General features: G+C 46.7%; 1 protein-coding gene and 1 pseudogene across 4 annotated transcripts in view; one reads left to right on the forward strand and one right to left on the reverse strand.

The window, feature by feature from the left end:
• Nucleotides 1-22,295, reverse strand: part of TNN (tenascin N) — a 46,069-nt gene that overhangs the window by 20,114 nt on the left and 3,660 nt on the right. For 3 of the 4 annotated variants that reach the window (XM_060197899.1, XM_060197898.1, XM_060197900.1), the window contains exons 2-11: nucleotides 19,013-19,452; nucleotides 17,357-17,566; nucleotides 15,412-15,675; nucleotides 13,643-13,828; nucleotides 12,375-12,464; nucleotides 10,877-11,140; nucleotides 4,249-4,512; nucleotides 3,071-3,334; nucleotides 2,180-2,443; nucleotides 16-279 (exon numbers count right to left, since the gene is read on the reverse strand). In XM_060197899.1, coding sequence (XP_060053882.1) covers nucleotides 16-279; nucleotides 2,180-2,443; nucleotides 3,071-3,334; nucleotides 4,249-4,512; nucleotides 10,877-11,140; nucleotides 12,375-12,464; nucleotides 13,643-13,828; nucleotides 15,412-15,675; nucleotides 17,357-17,566; nucleotides 19,013-19,412 — 2,470 coding nt within the window. In that variant the 5' untranslated portion in view covers nucleotides 19,413-19,452. The remainder of the gene's footprint in view (nucleotides 1-15; nucleotides 280-2,179; nucleotides 2,444-3,070; nucleotides 3,335-4,248; nucleotides 4,513-10,876; nucleotides 11,141-12,374; nucleotides 12,465-13,642; nucleotides 13,829-15,411; nucleotides 15,676-17,356; nucleotides 17,567-19,012; nucleotides 19,453-22,295) is intronic. The other variant, XM_060197901.1, reaches the window with a different exon arrangement.
• Nucleotides 21,032-21,867, forward strand: LOC103115451 (large ribosomal subunit protein eL13-like; annotated as a pseudogene).

A 22,295-nucleotide genomic window follows, 5' to 3' on the forward strand; every position in this document is an offset into this window, starting at 1 on the left:
CTATCATCCTATTACCTGTGGGGGCTTTGGTGTCAGCCTTCTTGCTGCTCCTGGACCCCTTCTCAGCCCACACATACACCGTGTACTCCACACCCGGCCTCAGGCCTGTCAGCACAGTGCTGGTCTGTTCCTTGTCCACAGAGACCTCCTTGGATATCCCATCAGGAGATGTGTAGCGCACCATGTACCTGTCAATGGTGGCCTGCACAGGCTCCCAGGACACAATGGCCGAGCTCTCTGTCACCCTGTCAGTCACCAGGTTCTTGGGACTGTCAATGTCTGAAAGGAAAATGCTGATGAATATGCACTGTTACTGGGCCCCTGTGAGCAGAAACTCCTGCTATTATGCTTAGGGATGACCCTTTCATGTGTTGAGATTTTTCTACCCTGGTTGCTCTAACTGTTCCATGGACACATCTCTCCTCAATAGATGTGGTTCTTCAAGGAGAAAGAACCTCTAGAGGATCAACATCTGCATTGTAAAATGGCCCAGAAGGAGATGGAAGTGAAAAAGGAAAAGTCCTGCTGGGAGTAATAACAGCTTAGAACCTCCCTAACTTTAGGGAAAGAACTGAGCAATCAAATAAAAAGCTCAATGAGTCCTAAACAAAATAAACCCAAACATACACACCCCCAAAACATATTGTGATTAGTGTTAAAAAGGAAAGACAGGCACTATATCCTGCAAGTATTTAGAGAAAACCAAAAGCCACACAAAGGAGCCTTAATATACTAGGGTTTCCCACAGATGCCACACTCACACAAGGGAGTTGCATGAGACATTCAGAGTTGTGAAAGAAAACTTTTCAAGTGGGACTACTCTACCCTTCCAGATCATTGTTTAACATAGAAGGAGGGTGCTGGGCATATTATCATGTGCAAGGACATTGGTTTGAGCCCCTGCTCCCCACTTGCAGGGAAGAGACTTCACAAGTGATAAAGCAGATCTGCGAGTGTCTGTCTTTTTCTCTCCCTCTCTATCTTTCCTTTCTCAACTTCTCTCTGTCCTATCAAGTATAATAGGAAGGAAAAGAGAAAATTTTTATAAAAAATGGCTACCAGGAGTGGTGGATTTGTAGTGCTGGCACGGAGCCCCAACAATAACCCTGGTGGCAATAAATATTTTTTAAAAATAAAAGCACAAAAGGAAAGTTAAAGAATGCAACAGATAAACAAAACAAAAGCAATCCACCATACCAAACCAGTCTTGCAAGGAGCATTAAAGGAACTTTTGTAAAATGAAAAAGAGAACACATGATTGGCCAGAATCTGGAATTGTATACTATATCCTCTAGCAATGGTTGAATGAAACAATTTTCTACATATTTAATAAGTGTGTCTCCAATTCCTACCATGCATAAGGGATTCCACTAAAAGTCTGCAGAATTCCCTAGAAAGAGACATGAGTTCTGGTCACGACAGTTAAAGTTTCTCGTATCATGCGACTGAAGACCTCTCAATTAATACAAGGAGGTCCAACAGCCAGAGGCCAAAGTCAGCCCATAAAAGGAAAGGAATTAAGTTCTGACCCACTCTAGGTTCCCACCACCAAGTAGACTACAAGGTAACTGAGACTAAATAGTACTATTAAATAAAATAGAAAATACTACTACTAATAATAAAACCCAGCCTCCACATCCCTCAGAATATCACATGCTCATTTGTGATGCAGTCTTGCTGATAAGCCACTGTACAAATGTGTGGTCAACATATCTTTCACAATAAGAATATAGCATTGACATTATTCTTGTCTTCACAACCATAATTACAGTAGGACTCACTCATAATAAAGCAAACTGCAGATGTCTACTTTCTCAAGGAGATGTAAAGACTACTTTAAAAGTTAAAAATTCAACATATTATTATTATTAGCACAGTGTTTGACATATAGGTTTAGGTCACACTCACAAACTCAACAAGAAGGTCTCAGACTATGCACAAAGAAAGACTCACGCACTTCAGGAGATGTGGCTGTGCATGGTCATTCAGTCTTGGTACATTCCACCATTGTGCTATGCATGGAAACCAGCAATGGGAAGGGGGTTCACAAAGGAAGAAGGAAAACTATCTTGATCTTACAAAAAGCAGCAATTCTGCCATTGTCAAAGCAGAGAATAGAAATGAGACTTAATCTCAGCATAACAGGCTATTACATCCCCAGAGGACTAAACTCCCTTACCTGTGGGGGCTTTGGTGTCAGCCATCTTGCTGCTCTTGGACCCCTTCTCAGCCCACACGTACACTGTGTACTCCACACCCGGCCTCAGGCCCATCAGCACAGTGCTGGTCTGCTCCTTGTCCACAGAGACCTCCTTAGATATCCCATCAGGAGATGTGTAGCGCACCATGTACCTGTCAATGGTGGCCTGCACAGGCTCCCAGGACACAGTGGCTGAGCTCTCTGTCACCCTGTCAGTCACCAGGTTCTTGGGACTGTCAATATCTGAAAGGAAAATATTCAGAGCAACATGAGCTTTGGAGTCATCGAAAGCACACCCACAGTCTCACAGCTTCCCATATTTGTCCCTGTGGAGCGCTCAGCTCCTGGCCAGGGTCTTCCCAACTGGAGTCTCTGGAGGGAGCAAAGGGACAAGGGAACCCTGGTTCTCAGACTCAAAGGACAACTCATCATCAGCTGACACTTTCTTGGCTTCCATTCTCTAAATGTAGGAGAATGAGATCTTCCTAGTAAAACTCCAGGGCACATCAAACAATCAGCTCAACACCTGCCATGACATCCAGAGCACCTAAGTAACCACTGCATCCTGGGCTACTTCATGGGTGATTCTTCTAAAGGTGTTCTCACAAGCGCTGCAATGTCTAGAGCCCATGATTGTCTTGGCTGAGTCTGCCAAAATAAGTTATCTGAATAACTTTACTTGTCCCAGCCAGGGGGCTCAGAGACTTCTGGGGCAGTCTCCACCATCAGAAAGATAGAGGAGCTCAAAATCTTTCTCTGAACTCTTAAGACTTGGAATTGCAAAGCCTGGACTCAGATCACATCCTTTCAAATCAAGCACTCAAATACACTCATACCTCATTTGCAGGTACCCATCTATCATCCCATTACCTGTGGGGGCTTTGGTGTCAACCTTCTGGCTGCTCCTGGACCCCTTCTCAGCCCACACGTACACCGTGTACTCCACACCCGGCCTCAGGCCTGTCAGCACAGTGCTGGTCTGCTCCTTGTCCACAGAGACCTCCTTGGATATCCCATCAGGAGATGTGTAGCGCACCATGTACCTGTCGATGGTGGCCTGCACAGGCTCCCAGGACACAGTGGCCGAGCTCTCTGTCACCCTGTCAGTCACCAGGTTCTTGGGACTGTCAATATCTGAAAGGAAAATATTCAGAGCAACATGAGCTTTGGAGTCATGGAAGGCATACCCACAGTCCCACAGTTTCCCATGTTTGTCCCTCTGGAGCTCTCAGCTCCTGGCCAGGGTCTTCCCAACTGGAGTCTCTGGAGGGAGCAAAGGGACAAGGGAACCCTGGTTCTCAAAGGACAACTCATCATCAGTTGACACTTTCTTGGCTTCCATTCTCTGAATGTGGGAGAGTGAGATCTTCCTAGTAACTCCCGGGCACATCAAACAATCAGCTCAACATGTGCCATGACATCCAGAGCACCTAAGTAACCACTGCATCCTGGGCTACTTCATGGGTGATTCTTCTAAAGGTGTTCTCACAAGCACTGCAATGTCAAGAGCCCATGATTGTCTTGGCTGAGTCTGCCAAAATAAGTTATCTGAATAACTTCACTTCTCCCTGCCAAGGGGCTCAGAGATTTCTGGGGCAGTCTCCACCATCAGAAGACCAGCTCATTGAGTTAGAGGAGCTCAAAGTCTTTCTCTGAACTCTGAGACTTGGAATTACTAATCCTGGGCTCAGGCCACATTCTTTAGTATCAAGCACTCAAATGCACCCATGTGGTCAGGCGGTAGCACAGAGGGTTAAGAGCACGTGGCGTGAAGCACAAGGACCCACATAAGGTTCCTGTTTCGAGGCCCCAACTCCCCACCTGCAGGCGAGTCGCTTCACAGGCAGTGAAGCAGATCTGCAGGTGTCTCTCTTTCTCACCCCTCTCTGTCTTCCCCACCTCTCTCCATTTCTCTCTGTCCTATCCAACAATGATGACATAATAATAATAACTACAACAAGGGCAACAATAGGGAAAATAATTAATAATAATAAAAACTCAAATGAACTTATATATCATTTGCAGGTGCCCACCTCTCATCCCATTACCTGTGGGGGCCTTGGTGTCAGCCTTCTTGCTGCTCCTGGACCCCTTCTCAGCCCACACGTACACTGTGTACTCCACACCCGGCCTCAGGCCCGTCAGCACAGTGCTGGTCTGCTCCTTGTCCACAGAGACCTCCTTGGATATCCCATCAGGAGATGTGTAGTGCACCATGTACCTGTCGATGGTGGCCTGCACAGGCTCCCAGGACACAGTGGCCGAGCTCTCTGTCACTCTTTCAGCCACCAGCTTCTTGGGGCTGTCAAGGTCTTCAAGAAAGATGAGAGAGTGAAGCATTTACCAGCCTCCACTTTCAAGAATGCCAGCACACACACACACACACATACACACACACACCCTAAATGATGACCTCACAATTTCCAGAGTCAGTTTAGAGCCTATGAATGGGATAACATATGGGCTTAATTAACTTGTGATCTGAAATTCCAAGAATGAGCCAGTAGCACTTTATGAGAAGTAGAGCTTTCACACAAAACTCAAAGTCTCAGTTCTATAAACATTTCCCAAAAGTTGCCTTTGGGTAAAAAGAATTTCAGACTCAAAATTCTACTTTGCCTTGGATTTAATACACTGTTTCAACTCCTGATTCCTCATACCTAATAACAATCACAGTTCACTGAAGTCTCTGCATTGTCACTGATTTGTTCTATCAGAAGAAGAAGATCCTACCTGGAAGTAGGAGCTGTAAGTTCCTTTCAAAGAAAATATTATACCTATGGCAGAGGACCAGAAGACTTTTTTACTGACTGTTTTTGAGGTCCAGGCCAATAAAAGTAATCCTATTTGTATAAAATGTCTGGGTTTCTATGTAGTTAAACTGAGGTAGGTTCTTGGCCCCATCATTTCTGAGTTGCTAACTTTAGACACACTGAATAATTTAAGTTTTGGTTCCTTATCTCTATGAATAATAAAGTATTAGTACTAACTTCCAAAATTATAGTGAATAGAAAATGAGGTATTTTGTGATAACTGCTTAACTGTGAACTTTTTACTATTATTAATTCTACATAAGTTAGGAAATGTCACTTTCCTGTCAACAATGAACAATGAGCATCAGAATTCCATGTAACTGGGTATATAATTAGCATGCTTTTACAATCCTGTCTCAGAAACCATATTCCCCATATGAAACTGCCGGGATAGCCTAAGGGTGCTTCTTCCCGTGCAAGTGCTCTCTGGGTTGGACAGAACTCAACTGGAGCCAATCTAGGCTGCTGTGTGGGAGAGGGATCAGGAACTCGTGCCGAGCTAGCTAACATCGTAGGAGATACACTCCGGAACTCTCAGAGCCGGAAAGCAATTCCAAGTGTTTTTACTCAGAAAAGCAGCTTATATATATACTAGCCAAGTAGGGTGTAAACAGGGTGTGACATAGAGAGGGTGGCATGAAAAAAGAGATTGGTGAAAATCAGGGTGTGACAAGGAGAGGGGGCAGAGTAGGCGAGAATTCTACCACTGAACCACCAATGCCCTGGAGGGAGGGTGGTGCTTAGTTAACAGTGGTTTATGTAAATAGACCGCAGCTTTAAGTGGGATCAAACCAATGCCATGTAGGCATGCCAGTGCTTAGTTAACAGTGATTATGTAAATAGAATACAGTGTTAAGCAGGGGGATTAAACCAAATGAAACAGAAGGGGTTTTTAGAAGCATACCAACAATTCCCTCTTTTTAACTAATGGCCATAGTATCAGGAGTGTGAGGTGAACAGAAACCTATATCGTACAGGCATTTTCAAAAGAACTGGCACAAGACATGGAGGAATGAAATAGGAGAGCAGCAAGAACCAGTGTGATGTCAAGGGGAGGCCCAAGAGGGGCATTTCCACCCTCCCTCCAGGGCATTGGTGGTTCAGTGGTAGAATTCTTGCCTACTCCACCCACTCTCCTTGTCACACCCTGATTTGCACCAGTCACTTTTCACTCCACCCACTCTACGTCACATACTGTTTCCACCCTACTTGGCCAGTATATATAAGGACAGGATTGCGATTATATTTAGTTTTAGTTTAGTTTTAGTTAGTTTAGATGGCTTATATTGTGCTGCATTCCACATGAATAGATACTACGTACAGCTCAGACATGAGTTCCTGGTCATCTGTCTCCTGCTCGTGAAGCTAGACCAGCATAATGGCGCCCTGAAACAGGGACCTGCACCGACGTGGGGCCTAACCCGCCCATCCCCCAGATAAGTAAACTTGGCTACCCATCTGCCATGGGTTTCCTTTCTACTTATGAAGAGGTTTGCCAAAGCCTCTACTGTTTCATCATGAGACAGTTTCTCTGTCTCTGGAACATTTTGCTCTGGGCCACACTTTGGTTCCCTGACTGGGAACTTTGGTTTCTTATGACCATGATCATAGAGCTTGGAAGATGCACAGAGATTTCTCCTTGGACTTTCTGGATTACCCCTCCCATGTTTCCTGAGTAAAAGGACTACATTTTGCTCTGGGCCACAATTTGGTTCCTTATGACTGTGATCATAGAGCTTGGAAGACGCACAAAAATTTCTCCTTGGACTTTCTGGACTTCCTCTCGCATGTTTCCCGTGGAGAAACATGCTACTTTAATTTGAGAAACATTCTCCAGTACCTTGGCAGTCCCCAAGAATGGAGACACGTGGTTAGTTCTACTCTCCTGATTCAATTCTTTCTTCAATGGGAAGACGCTTTTAAAAGTGGGTGCCTGAAGCAATTCAGCAGGAACAGTCAGAAGCACCCTAAATGGAATTTCAAGGAACTTTTTAGACTAGGATGCCCTCCGGGGACTCATGATGCTACATGGTGATATCTGGATAATCTGGTTAAAGGTGAAAGAAGCAAAAACTGCCTACTGCTTTTCTCTCTATTCTCTCTGAATATCTTAAGTTTGTTGTCTGCTTTCAGTTGCATTTCATAAGAGAGTGATTTGAATGACTGAATTTTTGTATGAAATTGACTTAAAAAAATGCTGGATGCAGCCATGATTTCTAGAGACATCCAGAAACAATCCAAAAAATTGTTTTTTCCTCATTTGATTTTTTTTTACATCTTGGCATAAATCTGAAATGTTTAATCCTGAAAACTGAATGAGTTATGGGCGGGGCAGATAGTGCAATGATTATGTAAATGATTCTCATGCCTAAGGCTTTAACCATGGTTCTTCTGTTTACCTTTCCACATTTTATAGAGTTTAAACTGTTTAAATAACCTTAAAATCATACTAGAAAGGACTTCCAATTATAATGGAGTTATCAATTATAGTAAACTTCTAATCTGCTACAAGTTTTGTCTGACAAGTAAGTGAATTACAGTTGTCAAGTCTTCACATTAAAAAGCATCTGCTCAAATGAAAACCCTGGAAATTCATCTTGGACCCCTGACCTCTGACATCACCCACAATTACAGCCATCCCCCCAAAACCCATGATGTGACCTGACACAACCTGAAGAAACAGATTCACAGTCTCCAAAGCTCAATCTCTACAGAAAAGTGGAATTCTGGTGGCTGACATTCCCCATCGAGGCATGCAGCGTTTCATCCCCTGGCATTTCTTCCATGGTCATCTGCTTTCAACTTACACTTCCATCAGACTTACTGGTACACCTCTTGGACACTTTATACAACTTGACAGCAGTTTCCTTTTATGCTGCTGGGTTTCTCAAAGACTGACCACTGCAATGCATGGACTTTGCAGCCAGAACCTTGGGACTCTATAGGCCACACACACACCCTCGCCTACAGGCCCTGCCCCCAGAGTCAGGAAACCCCCCTCCTTAGTAGGTCCTGCCCCCAGAGGCAGGAAACGCCCTTTTGAGGCAGGAAAATGCCCCCAGAGGCAAGAGATGCCCACAGAGGCAGGAAACACCCTTTGAGGCAAGAGATGCCACCGGAGAGGCAGGATATACCCTTTTGCCTGCTAGGCCTTGCCCTTTGAGGCAGGAAACACCCCCCTCAGGCCTTCCCTTGGCATCACACTGGTTCTTGCTGCTCTCCTATTTCGTTTCTCCATGTCTTGTGCCAGTTCTTTTGAAAATGCCTGTACGATATAGGTTTCTGTTCACCTCACACTCCTGATACTATGGCCATTAGTTAAAAAGAAAGGGGGAATTGTTGGTATGCTTCTAATTCTGCTTCTAAAAACCCCTTCTGTTTCATTTGGTTTAATCCCCCTGCTTAGCACTGTATCCTATTTACATAATCACTGTTAACTAAGCACCAGCATGCCTACATGGCATTGGTTTGATCCCACTTAAAGCTGCGGTCTATTTACATAAACCACTGTTAACTAAGCACCACCCTCCCTCCAGGGCATTGGTGGTTCAGTGGTAGAATTCTCGCCTACTCTGCCCCCTCTCCTTGTCACACCCTGATTTGCACCAGTCACTTTTCGCTCCACCCACTCTACGTCACATACTGTTTCCACCCTATTTGGCCAGTATATATAAGGACAGAATTGTGATTATATTTAGTTTTAGTTTAGTTTAGTTAGTTTAGCTTGGCTTAGATTGTCTGCATTCTGTATGAATAAAGAGATACTGTCTACAGCTCAGCCATGAGTCCCTGGTCGTCTGTCTCCCATCAGTGAAGCTCAGTCCGGCATGAAACCATTACCACAAAAACCAAAACCTGGGCTTAGCTCAAGAGTCCATCTACAAAACACTGATACTATGGTCTGGCTTGGGTAAATAGTATAATGATTATGCAAAGATATTCTCAAGCTTGAGTTTCCAAAATCCCAAGTTCAATCCCTGGTACCACCATAAACCAGAGCTGATCAGTCCTCTAGGAAAATAATAATAATAATAATAAGGGACTAGGATGGGGAAGAGAGTAAAATGGTTATGCAAAAGAACTTTCATTCCTGAGGTTCCGAAGTCCTGGGTTCAATCTTCCACATTACCCTAAGTCAGAGCTGGGCAGTGCTCTGGTGATGGAAAGGGAGAGAGCGAGAGCGAGAGTGAGAGAGAGAGAGAACACATGGGGTAGATACTCATGGGTTACTAACTGACCACTGAAACAAAATTACTCCATAACTTTTAGGGACAACATGAATGAAGCTCAAAGGAACTATACTTAGTGAATTAATTCCGGAAGTAACAGCTATCAGATGATACCACTCATGTGTTGAATATAAATAACTAAAGTAAATACCCTGTTTCCTCATTTTAGTGGCAGAGACAGCATGACCCCCCGAAAGCCAAAAAATATTTATTCTCTGGCTATTTGCAGATAGTTGGCTAGCCTTGACTCAAAACACATCTATGATGATTTAGTCATCCCTGCTGCCAACTTCTTCCCTTCCAATAATAAGACCCAGCTAGACCCAGTAGGTGGTACAACACAACTGACCCTCAAAAGGCCAAATGCTTATTAACTTTTGATATGGATTGAATACTTCTGTTCCCCCCTCCATTCACAAGTGGAGGTACTAACAGTTGGATAATATCTGGATTAGGGCATCTAGGAGGAGATTGGGTTTAGGGGAGGCTACAGGGGGACATCCCCCATGATGGCCTCCAGAAGAGGAGACCACATCTTCCTCTCCCCTCCATGGAAGTACGGCAGGAGAGAGTTGTCAACAAACTAAGGGGGGATGCTCTTACAGGTGTCAGCTGGAACCAAGATCATGGAACTTCCCAGCTTCCAGAATGAGAGGACTCAAATGCTGCTGCTTAAGCCAATTAATCTGCCCAAACAGTGACGTAGTCTAAGGAACATTCACTGGCCTCACTCAGGTGGCACTGGCCTTCTGACTCAGGCACTTAGATAAGTTAATACATTAGATCTCATAATTATCCAAAGGCAGAAAGATGCTCACATGTTCCATTTTATAGAGTAGAACTTGAGGGATAGAGGTGAAGTAGCCCAAAGCCATTCAGCTAGTAAGTGAAAGGTCTGGAACTTAAACCTGAATGGTCAAGTTTCTGAAGCCTTGCCCCACATGAATTAACTTTCTCTGGTATTTTGATACAGACTGAGTGTACAGAGCAGAGCCAGGCTCCTAAGTGAGTCATTTCCTATTTCCCATCTAGTGCTTGGAATCTGAGGGGCTCCAGAATCAGGCTCCTTGGGGTCTGAGATGGCACCAGAGGAAGGCTTAAGCAGAAAGCGGCTAGCTGCAGGAGGTCTCCCCAACCCCATGTGTCTGGGAATACCAGGATGAAGCATGAGGGCTCTTATCATTCCCACAAGCTCAGAGGGAGGACCTGTATGTTTGGCACAGGTTAACTGAATGTGCAATCTTTTCAGAGCTGGAAGGGAGCACCAAATGTTATACAGAGTGCCTGCACAGCTGCTGAAAACTGAGATAAGCATTCAAATCCACTATCAACCCAAGGGGTATCATTTTCACATGCAAAAAAATGAAAGTGCAACTTCACAATGAGAGAGTTGTAGATGGAAACCCAACCCAAATAACTATAGCCGTCTGTGTTGAATAAAAAGGTGAGATTCTTTAACCAGATGTTACAAAGAAGAAAAAAATATTTGCTATTATAAAATCTAGCATTGTTTTTTGGCATCCTTTTTCCCCTCACCCCATAAACAAAGACCTGCTCCTGACTGATGGCCCCCAGATTGAGGAGTCCCCTTTCTCCCTGGTATGGAGACCAATTTTGCTAACCACTTTCCTCACCTGTCAGGGCATTGGTGTCAGCCTTCTTGCTCTCCTGACTGCCCCTCTCAGCCCACACATGGACTTTGTATGCCTCTCCTGGATTCAGGCCTGTCAAGACTGTGCTGTGCTGGTCTCTGGGCACCGCTGTGTCCTTAGTGTCACCGTCAGCAGAAGTGTAGCGCACTATGTACTTATCGATGACAGCCTGGACTGGCTCCCAAGACACCACTGCTGTGTCCTCAGTCACTCTGTCTGTCACCACATTTGTGGGACTGTCGATTTCTTCATAAGAGGTATGTGAAAGAAAGAATCAAGAAGTTATTTGGCTTATCAAGATCACAGATGCTTCCAGTTTTGATTACCTAGTGGTCCACCTCCCTAGCTCCCCAAGACACAGGGTCCTCCAGTTAGGTGGACACTGGTCAACACTTGACACTTCAGCTAAGAAAGGGCTCCTTAGTGGGTCAGAGGACCCTTCTATGTTCAGGCCACTGAGCATGTTGGAGAAAGTGCCCTCTAGAATATCCATCTGAGATGTAGCCCCTTCTCTTTGCAGGTAAACAGAATGTACCCAGTTTCTTCTCCAGATCACCCAGTATGTATACAAAAACAGTTCTCATTTTCCTTCCCAGTTCTCTAATTCAAACAGCTCCCCTTCTCCAGCTCAAAAATGTGTAGGTTACAAACAGTATTGTCATCTCTTTTCTCATACTGATAATATACAGGTTAAAGATTTCTGTTCAACCCAATAAAATATCCCATGCTGTGTTTAGAATATAACCAACAATAAAACACTCCATAGAAGCACCATTCTAGGTGGTTGATATACTTGAAAACCTAACTCGCAATTCCAGGTCACATGTGATTAAATGCTCCAGGAGTACAGAAGAAAGTCTAAGCTGTTTAATATATTCATCCAAGGTCCTTGGTGGAAAGGCCAAGGTTAGAGTTGATCCGAGAAGGATGAGTGATTCTGTTGCTGAGACCATCCCCCAAAGGGCAGGGACCAGGACTTATAGCATCTTTAGAAGTATCTAGAAGACCATGCCCTCATGCCCCACTGCACCTGACAATGAGCATGGGTCAAACTGAAATAATTAGTAACTGGAGATGACAGTGATTTGGTAACTGACAATCACAGTGAGGGGTTTTCTAGGCTGTGTGACAACATGGACATGTCCCTGAGGCAGAGAGAAGCCTTCGGTGTCAGGGAGCTCCATGAACAAAGAGCTGCAGGAAGGATTCCCATTGAGATATGGTGAAGAAGAGCTAGGATCTAATTCCAAGATAATGATTTAAGGTCAGAAAAATGCAGCAGAGAGGAGTGAGAAATGGGCTTTTCTCTGAACTCTAAGACACTGGAGAGGAGTTTCATGGCAAGAAAACTGTGAACTGGGAAACATTTGCTTCCCTTCACCTGTCCATACCCCAACAGTCCCCATAGACATCAACAGAGAGAAAAATCTTTCCACACTCTAGAAACACAAGCAGGAGGTGTGCATTCAGCAGCACTCACCTGTCCGGCCATTCAGCAGGATCGGCTTACCCTCCTGCTCGCCTTTCATAGGAACCACAGTGATCTTGTACTCTGTCCCAGGCTGTAGACCTGAACACAAAGCCACCTGGTTAGTGTCAGGCTCTGGCCCCCAGCCAGCAACTCTGTCCTTCTGCCCCTTCTCTGTGAGAGGATGAGGGACTATTCATCCCACCTGGAGATAAACATATAAGGCTCACAGGCAGCAACAGAGGAGTGAAACATGGGTTCAGGTCAGTGTGTAAGGACCATCCATGATGAGGTGATGTCCAGAGAGGTTCAGCCCCCACCCAAGTTCAGGTCACCAAACACTAATGTCCCAATTTCACTTAATGGCTCATGTATTTTCCTGCTCCCAACCACACTTTTCCCCCTAAAGTCTCTTTCCTTTGTCATAATTAGTCTAGTTGTTTTCCTTTCTTCTACCTTGTATAGCTATTGCTATTCTCTCTAGTAGGAAGGAATAATCCTCCTGTTTTTGGCAGACTTTGCAAAATGCAGGCAAATTGCATACAGCTGGTGTGAAGCACCCACTCTTCCCACCCCACAGGCCCTGAACACCCCAAGACAGCTTCTCAAACAAGACCTGGGAGTGGGTGGTAGCACATGAACCCTGTGACCCCCTCATTTCCATGGCCCTCCCAGTCAACTGGGGAGTTCATGAGTATGTGTTTCTGCTATTAAAGAGGGTCCTGGGAATTCCACCTGCTTCCATAAGACCCAGTACTCTAGCTCTGTTTCCTTAGCAGCCCTTTGATTTCTTGGCAGGATCAACTCTGTCGTTCAGAACAAGAGGACCCCCACCAAACCTCTTTCCTCTTACTAGCACCATGTAGAACAAAATAATTTCATTCCTTACTCACCTCTCTCTCTCTCTCTCTCTCTCTCTCTCACACACACACACACACACACACACACACACACACACACACCTTCCCTGTGGAATATCTCTGTGTCTTCAACCCTACCCTAAGACATGTAGGGTCTTCCAGAGGATCCTGAGAGAACATTCTATATGTGCCCCTGTTAAGCAAGCTCTCTAGGGTTCTAGAGCCACTCCAGGACACTAGAGCAGAGTCCTTAGACCTCCAGAGTAGGCTAACAGTTAGGGGCAGCAAGATCAGGGCTCAGTGCATCCCAAGGCACCAAGACCCTTTGAGTACAGTTAGGGGGTACAGATGTTGGTTTCCTCTGTATAGTGTCTCCACCTCCATATTAGCAGCAAATAGGGATCCTCAGCATTTGCTCACCAGTGATGTCATAGCGGCTCTTAGGGTCACTGCTCTTGGGCACAGTGACCTCAGCCACCTCTTGCCCCGTCAAGGGGCCATACTGGAGCTTGTAGTAGTCCACCGGTGTGGGGGGGTTCTCCCACTCCACGTCTAGAGAGTACTCTGTCTCATCAGTCACCCAAGCAGTGCCGAGCACAGCCAGATCTAGGGGAGGAGGGTGAGAGGTTAGAGAGCAGAGTCTTGTGGGCCTGTCTCACCCACTGGCTGTTGGGTCCTCTCCCTCTGTTGACATAGTGAGAGCAGAACCTGTGGCAGGAATCTTGAAACTATCAAAGCTACAAGTAAACCGTGGGTTTTCATCTTGACCAAGGAGAGCAGATCATCTTCCTGGAAAACTTCCAAATACTCTCCCCCACCCCAGAGCCAGGCGGTGGTGCACCTGGTTAAGTGCACACATCCCAGTCCACGAGGACCTAGGTTCGAGTTCCTGGTCTCCACCTGTAGGGGGGAAGCTTCACGAGTGGTAAAGCAGGGCTGCAGGTGTCTCTCTGTAGACACCTCCCTCTCTAACTCTTCCTCCCTTCTTGATTTCTGGCTACCTCTATTCCAAATATAAATAAACATAAAAAAAGAAAGGAAGAGAAAATAAAAGGAAAGAAAATAAAAGAGAAAAAGAGAAAAGAAAAAAAAGGATGTGAGCCAAATACTCTCCCCCATGCCCTCATCAAAGCAGAGAAGTTGTTCTTCCACCCAGGACTCCAGCCACCTGTCAGGCCAAGCAAACCTTCCAATACTAACCCTCCTTCCAGCACATTCTACCAAATGATGGTAGAGGTGTCTTCTGGGTACTTCAGCTGCCTGAAGACATGCTGTGGAGGAGCAAGGCAGTTGTTCCCATGTACATCAGTGTATGCACCTATGGCCCTTCTCAATCACCCCCATCATTGCCTCAAAGAAGCCTGCCCAGCCTGACTGTCGTGAATGTGGGCAGATACCCAGGCAGAACAGGGGAGACATGAGATCTCAAGGTCTCCAGACTCCTGGTATTTTTTATTCCCTTTGTTTAGAACCAAAAGAAAAAGCTCAAGAGCCTGTTCTCCAAAGCAACCCCCACCCACCCAGCCTTCCACCTTCTAGTGTCTGGGCTCTCCTTCCAGACACAGGAGCTCCTCAAGGGACAGCCCAGAGGCAGCAAATGAATGTGGCCCAGGGTGATGGACGTGGCCCTCCAAGCTGGCAGATAAAAAGCCGCAAGGAAAACGTGCAAGATTTTTTGTGGGGATAAGTGTCTCCCAGACTGAGGCTCCCCAGAGGAGCAAAAATACAGATTTCACTGGGATCTGTTTAGATAGAAAGACAAATTTCTCAGGTGCAGAATTGCATGAGTCCCTCAAGCCAGAGCCCAGAGAGATGGCTAAGACTCTGTTAACAAGCATTTCTCCTTGGCTGAGAGCACTGCCCCTTTCTGTCCTGTCTGAAGACATAGGCAGCCAAAGACAGAAAGGGGAGGGTGAGGAAGGAAGCCAGGAGTCTGGAGATGGCTAGATTCCCAAGCAGGCCCTGTATTCTCCCCTTGAACAGAAACCGTTTCCCAGAGCACCATCATACAAGCCAGTCTGATTGGTCAACACAAAACAAGCCCTTCCTTGATCAGGTCTGTGCACCAGCAAAAGTGTGCACACCATCCAGCTTACAAGATGACAACCCAGCTTTCCCTCTGCCTCACTCCCTCTTAGATAAATTAAAGTTTAAAAGGCCAGGGCCAATCCTAGGCAAGGCCTGCTCACCGGTGGAGGCAAGTAGGTGCTGTGGGCTGCTGGACAGCCCCTTCTTCACATTGTTCAGGGTGACGACATACTTGGTGCCCGGCAGCAGGCCTGGGATCTCGTAGCTGTGCTGCTCCTTGGGCACTTGGACCTGCTTTCCCAACAGCTCCTGGCCCAGTGGGTGGTAGCTGAGCAGGTAGTGGTCTACCTGGCTGGATGGCTCCCAGCTCACCAGCAGGGAATCCTCTGTGCTCCGGAGCAGCTGCAGACCCTGAGGGGCCACCACTGTGGGCAGAGTGGGACAGGCAAGGCAAGGGATGTGGTTAGTGGGTACAGCAGAGGACTGGATGTGTTGAGGATCTGGGTTCAGTCCCTGGCACCACATAGGCCAGAGCTATGCTCTAGGCTCTCTCTCTCTCTCTCTCTCTCTCTCTTTCTCGCTTGTTGCCCTCAGTAAAGAAATAAGATCTTCAAATGATGAGGAGGAGTGAAGGTACACACATGGAAACCCTGCTGGGTATCATGCGCCCTGAGGGGACACACAGGGGTACAGAGCCTGGGAAGCATCACTCAGGATTCACAAATGCCCCAAAGTCACCTGTGGAGGAGTGATTACTGACCCCCCACCCGTGCACCTGAGCACACAGATGTATACACAGACACGTGTATGTACATCATTCAGTCACATAAGGCCAACGATCTACAGACCAGCAGCATCTACATCTCCTCAGAACTTGCTAGAAATGCAGATTCTCAGCTGCAGAACTGGTGATCCAGAAAGTTGGGGTGACATAAGTTCACTGCAGCATTTATTCAGTGATGGTCCAAACATGGAGTCAAATCAAATGTCCCTTGGTAGATGACTGAATAAAGAACTTGTGGGGTACTAGTCTGCCACTAAAAAGGTGAAATTGTACCTTTTGCAACAAAGTAGATGGGACTCAGGTGATGGCGTTAAATGACATAAGTCAGGAAGAGAAAAACAGCTACTGGATTACTCACATACGGAATATAAGTATCCAAAGCAAATAAACTAGCAAAAACAACTCAGTGAAAAATATGGGGATTATGAGAGGAAAGGGGCAAGGGATAGGTAGAAGGGTTTGAGGGGTCATTTATATCATGAGACAGCACTGGTGGTGGGTGTGGTGAAGCTTACACATGTTCTGAGATATAAATTTTATAGTATGGCAAGGACAAAATAGTTCATGGATAGTGTGCTGCTTTGCCATGTATACAACACAGGTTCAAGACAGGGTCCACCATATTGAACGAACTGTTAGTGCTCTTGTGTGTGTGTCTTTCTCTCTCTTTTTCGCTCTCTCTCCCTACCTCCCTCCCTCCCTCTCTCTCTCTCTCTTTCTTTCAGAAAAATTCAGTCAGGAGCTATGAAGCTCCAGCAATAACAACAAAAGAAAATCTTTAGTATTGTTTGTTGCTTGACGGGGCGGCAGCAAGCTGCAGAAAAAGGAGGTTTGGAGCAGAAAGGGAACACAATCTTTTATTCGCGCAGGAACCTCGGGTTGGGGTGGGAACGGGGCAGTTCAGGCCACGTGGAGCCAGCCAAGAATGGCCGTACCCCTCCTACCGCACCGCGGAGCAAGAGAACGAGAGAGAGGAGGGAGAGAGAGTAGGTGGGTTTTTTAGGTCAACACCCGGGAGTGACCTGTTGGGACAGGATTGGTTGGGGAAAGCACCTGAGAATATCGCGGGAAGTGGCAAAACCTGAGGGCTAAGACTGCATCTGCATAATTCCCCAACAATTGTTGACCATGGAAAATCAATAAAATGTATTTTAAAAATAAGAAACTCAGGTTAAGGCCAGCAATCTGTATCTTAAGAAGGCACCTGGGGGATTCTCAATGCTGAAGGTTTATGGGAAAACACACACACACACACACATACACACGCACACACGACAGTGTAAGCAGTGATGAGGAATCTGATACCCAGCCGCATCCCTCACCCTTGGAGCAGTCGGGGCCACTGAAGCCATCCTCACAGTAGCACTCGCCCGTGTCACAGAAGCCATGGCCACTGCAGTCTTGGGGACAGCGGCGTTCACTGCAGTCCTCGGCGATGAAGTCAGGGTGGCAATGGCACACGCCACCCACACACTGGCCATGCCCACTGCAGTCCCCAGGGCAGGTGGGTTGCTCGCAGCCAGAGCTCAAGTCTGGAGGGACAGAAGGAAGACTGTGAGTGGGGAGCCCCGGCTCTGAACCCCCGAGGACAGGATTATGAATGCTGGGCTCATAAGCTCACTCTAGATGGAGGGTAGCACCCAGAAGGAAAAAGAGTCTTCCCTTGCCAACCTTGACCAGACTTAGTGCTGAATCTCCTGCCTCTGCTCTTCCTTTGCCACAGAGCTGCCTACCAGCCCTCCCTTCTGGTCACTGGAATGACTTCACATGGACTCTCCTGGTTTATGCACTCTATATGCTGGTAAGTACTTAGTGCTGATAATTATTTAGTGTCTTTGTTTGTTTGTTTTTGCCTCCAGGATTATTGCTGGGGCTCGGTGTCTACACTACGATTCCACTGCTCCTAGAGGCTATTTTCCCATTTTGTTGCCGTACTTGTTATTGTTATTGTTATTGTTGTTATAGCTGTTGTTGGATACGACAGAGAGAAATTGAGAGCGGAGGGGAAGACTGAGAGGGAGATAGAAATACAGACACCTGCAGACTTGCTTCACCGCTTGTGAAATGACCCCTCACCCCGCATGTGGGGGAGCCGGGGGTTTGAACTGGGATCCTTGTGATGGTCCTTGCGCTTTGTGTCATATGCACTTAACCAACTACACTATCACCCAGCCCCACTTACTATCTTTTGAAGAAAGGCTATTAGGTGCTCCAGCCTGATAAAGAAGCTGTGTAATGTTAGCTAGTCAATAGAATACTATTCAGCTATAAAATAAATAAATAGTGGTCTGGGAGGTGGCACAGTGGTAAAACTCTGGATTCTCAAGCATGAGGTCGCGAGTTTGATCCCTGGCAGCACATGTGCCAGAGTGGTGTCTGGTTCTTTCTCTCTCCTCCTATCTCTCTCATAAAAAAATACTTTATTAAAAGTAAATAAATAAATGTAACAGTGTGCCTTTTCTGTTCCAATGGATAGAACTAGAGAGGATGATGACAACAAATGAAACCACATTGTGGAAGTCAGACACACACATGGAGATGTCAAGCTATCCTCTGCTACTGGAAAAGCTTACAATTGGATGAAGGCCTGAGATAGACTTGTTGCTATAATGATCCTTGGTGGACTGTTGAGACACAGGATTTGGCTCTAGGCATACCACTGAAAAGTGGCACTAGGAATTGTCACCAGCTCTGCCCAGCTCCAACACTCTGGTCTCTCCTCATTTCCTTTGCTCCCCTTTTAGTTGGGATTGAGTCCCCAGGTGACAGGTGCCAAAGGCCTTGTCACCCAGCATCATCAGTCCTGGGGTCTGCACTCCAGGAGTTTCTGGTCCCTCCTGGCCCTGTCACAGATGTCTCTTTGGAGATACTGCTAATGAATAAAGAATAGGGTCAAAGAAGACCCAGCTGAGTGGTGGGCACACACCAGGCTCTCAGGGCTGCCAGGAGACTAGAAGACCAACCAGCAAGAAGCTCACCCTGGCAGCAGCGCTGGGGGCTGCACTGCTCCTTCACCCCTGCCATCTCCTCCTCCAGCTTCTCCACCCTAGCCAGGAGGTCCCGGACCAGGCCGGCCAGCTCGCAGCCCTTCTGTGGCGTCTGTAGGCGGATGTTGTGCCTGAAGATGATGTTCTGTTCCTCACCAGCCTCTCCTGAGACCACAGCTGAGTCTGCATTGTCACTGAGGGGTGGAGAGTCAGCCTCTACTTGCACCAATGCAGACTTGGGCACATCAATCTTGTAGGTGTGGCTGACGGTGACCTGATGCTCCTTGTCACTGCAGTCCAGAGACTCAGAGATGGCTGGGGCTGCCGCCACTAAGAGCACAGAGCTGAGCACAAGCCCCAAGGGGATACCCCACATCTCCAGGAGACCCATTCTTTGAGAGACAGAGACAGACTCTCGGGAAGGTCTGGATCTAGAAACAAATGAGAAAGAAAAAATAAAATCATTTGGGGGCTTATGAGAGTTTTCAGGAAGCTGAGAAACTGACAGGAAGATGTGAACCTGGGTGTCCAAGGATCCCAATTCTGCTATGTTCTGCACCTGCTTCCCATCTGTTTTGAGTGTTAACACAACCTTGCTCTTCTGATTCTGTACTCACGATAAATGTAAACCCTTTGTGCTGTAACAGGGACAGAAAGAGCTACTCATACCTGTAAACCTTAGTCTTTTTTTTAATTTCGCATTGGGAAATTAACATTTGACAGTAAATACAATAGTTTGTACATGCATAACTTTTCCCAGTTTTCCAACCTTAATCTTTATGAGGAATTATCCACCCCTATTGCAAGACCTACAGGAATAGCTGCATGTCTGCTTTTACCACCTCATTCAGTCCTCAAGACACCTTCTCCTGGAAGACTTTAGGTTATTCCCATTTCACAGATGGGAAAACTGAGGCTCAGCTCCTTTCTGTGACCCATCCACAGTCACACAGCCAAGCATGGCAGACCTGGCCCTAGGTAGCCTGGCTCCAGAGTCCCTGCTGGTCACCATGATGCTTTGCACAGATGACACAGGACAGTGTACCTCATCTTGGGCATGGGAGAGGAGGGCAGAGTCTGCACTTGGACCAAGGGCCAGGTTCTGCTCATCTCCTTGCTGACAGGCCAGAAAAAGATCAGACTTTCTCCAAAGAGCATGTACACCCATTAGTTCACTGCAGTACTGCTTCCAACAGCCAGCAGGGGAAGCACCTAAATGCCCTTTCACAGATGACTGGAGGAAGAAGCTATGTGACAAATGTTCAATGAAACACTACTCTGCTCTTTTAAGAGATGGCAGCATGCCTTTCAGGATAAAAGGTTTAAGACTCAGGGTGATTATGTTGAGTGAACTAAAGGAGGGAGTGAAAGACAACTGCCAGTGGTTTCTCTCACATGTGAGACAGCTCAGGAATGCAGTGTCCATCACCCGGCCCTTAACCTCATGCATCTCTGTTGTCCCTAAAGTCACACTGTGACCTCTGAGGCTCCTGTTCTGACCAGAGAAACACTAAATTTCTACCCTCAAAACTATCCTCCCAGATAGCAACAGAGCTGACAAGGCCAATTTCGACTTTCTCTATCTACTATTACTAACATTACCACCACCCCAGCTAATAGCTGGTTCTCCTTCCAGACAATGACAGAAAGCAGATGGTTTTCTACATGCTTCTGGGGGAGTGCAGAAATTCAGGACCATACACCACAGCAAGGCTACACAGAATGACTCATAGAGTTTGTTTCAGAAGACCGGATCCCCAAAAACCCTTATCAGGGCTGGGGAAATAGTATAATGGTTATCCAAAAGACTTTTATGCCTGAGGCTCTGAGGTCCCAGGTTCAATCCCCAGCACCATCATAAGCCAGAGCTGTGCAATGCTCTGGTGTCCACCGCCCCCCATCTCTCTCTCCCATTAATAAATAATAATAATAATAATAACCATCCCAGGGTGCCTTGTAGCATTCTCTCCTTTCCGCTGGCTGTTCTCCCCCGAGGAGCAGGTATCAGCCATGGTGCCCAGAAGGAATGACATGATCCTAATGCCACATTCCCACAAGGATTGGCAGTGGTGGGTGGCCATGTGGTTCAACCAACTGGTGTGGAAGATCCACAGGTGCAAGGTCCAGCAGGCTAAGGCGAGACTCATCTCCCTCACCAACACCACCTCCACCTCCACCACCACATCAGGCCTAGTGTGGCCCATCACACACTGCCCCACTGTGTGCTAGCACACCAAGGTGCATGTCAATGGGGGCTTCAGCCTGGAGGATCTGCAGGTGGCTGGCATCCACAAGAAGGTGGCCTGGACTATTGGCATGTCCATGGACCCTCAGAGGCAGAATAAGTCTACAGAGTCCCTGCAGGTCCACGTGCAGGTGCAGCAGCTGAAGGAGTACTACTCCAAACTTATTCTCTTCCCCAGGAAGCCCTCTGCTCCCAAGAAGGGAGACAGCTCTGCTGAAGAGCTGAAACTGGCCACTCAACTGACGGGACCAGTTATGCCTATTCGGAACAACTACAAGAAAGAGAAAGCCAGGGTCATCACAGAGGAGGAGAAGAACTTCAAGGCCTTTGCCAGCCTCCAAATGGCCAAGGATAGAGCCAGATTTTTCATCATCAGGGCTGAGTCAAAGATCCTGAGAAGGATGTTGAAAAGAAAAAAAATAAAAGTGCTGCATTATGCCTCCTCAGCATCCAGTTCAGTCTGCCACCACCAGAGTCACCAAGTATCACGTCTTATACAACTGGCCTTGTTGCCCAAGGCAGTAGGAGCATCTGCTTTCAAGATCTGCTCCCGGAGAGTGGCCAGAATCCACTGCTCCTGGCACCCTGGGTGCTCAGTTAGACATAAGCTACACAATAACTAAACCCTGTACCTGCACTTCCTCTGGGCAGAACAGTTTCCCTGGACAGACCCATGAGGGTTCTCCAGCATGGAGTTAAGACCCCGGTTCCATCATCACAGAAAAGGCTGGAAAACTCTTCCTGGGAACACACAGTGCTGTTCAGATACCACCACCACCCCCAGCCTTGCCTTTTCTAGAAGAGGGAATCGGTTCCACATGGTCCTCTCCAATCCAGGGTGGATGGTCTCCGCCATTCACCTCTTTTCCTCCAAAGAGTACACACATCCATTTTTAAATGCCCCTTAGACCAATGAGAGTGGTAGCCAATTTCTAGTCCCACTACAGACCTTTCTACTTAGAGTCAGGGCTTTCTTCTTTTCCCTAATTACTTCATCCTGCTTCCCAGCTAACCACAATGAGAGAAATG

The sequence above is a fragment of the Erinaceus europaeus genome, chromosome 9 (assembly GCF_950295315.1).
Source record: "Erinaceus europaeus chromosome 9, mEriEur2.1, whole genome shotgun sequence".
In the NCBI taxonomy this organism is placed as follows: Eukaryota; Metazoa; Chordata; class Mammalia; order Eulipotyphla; family Erinaceidae; genus Erinaceus; species Erinaceus europaeus.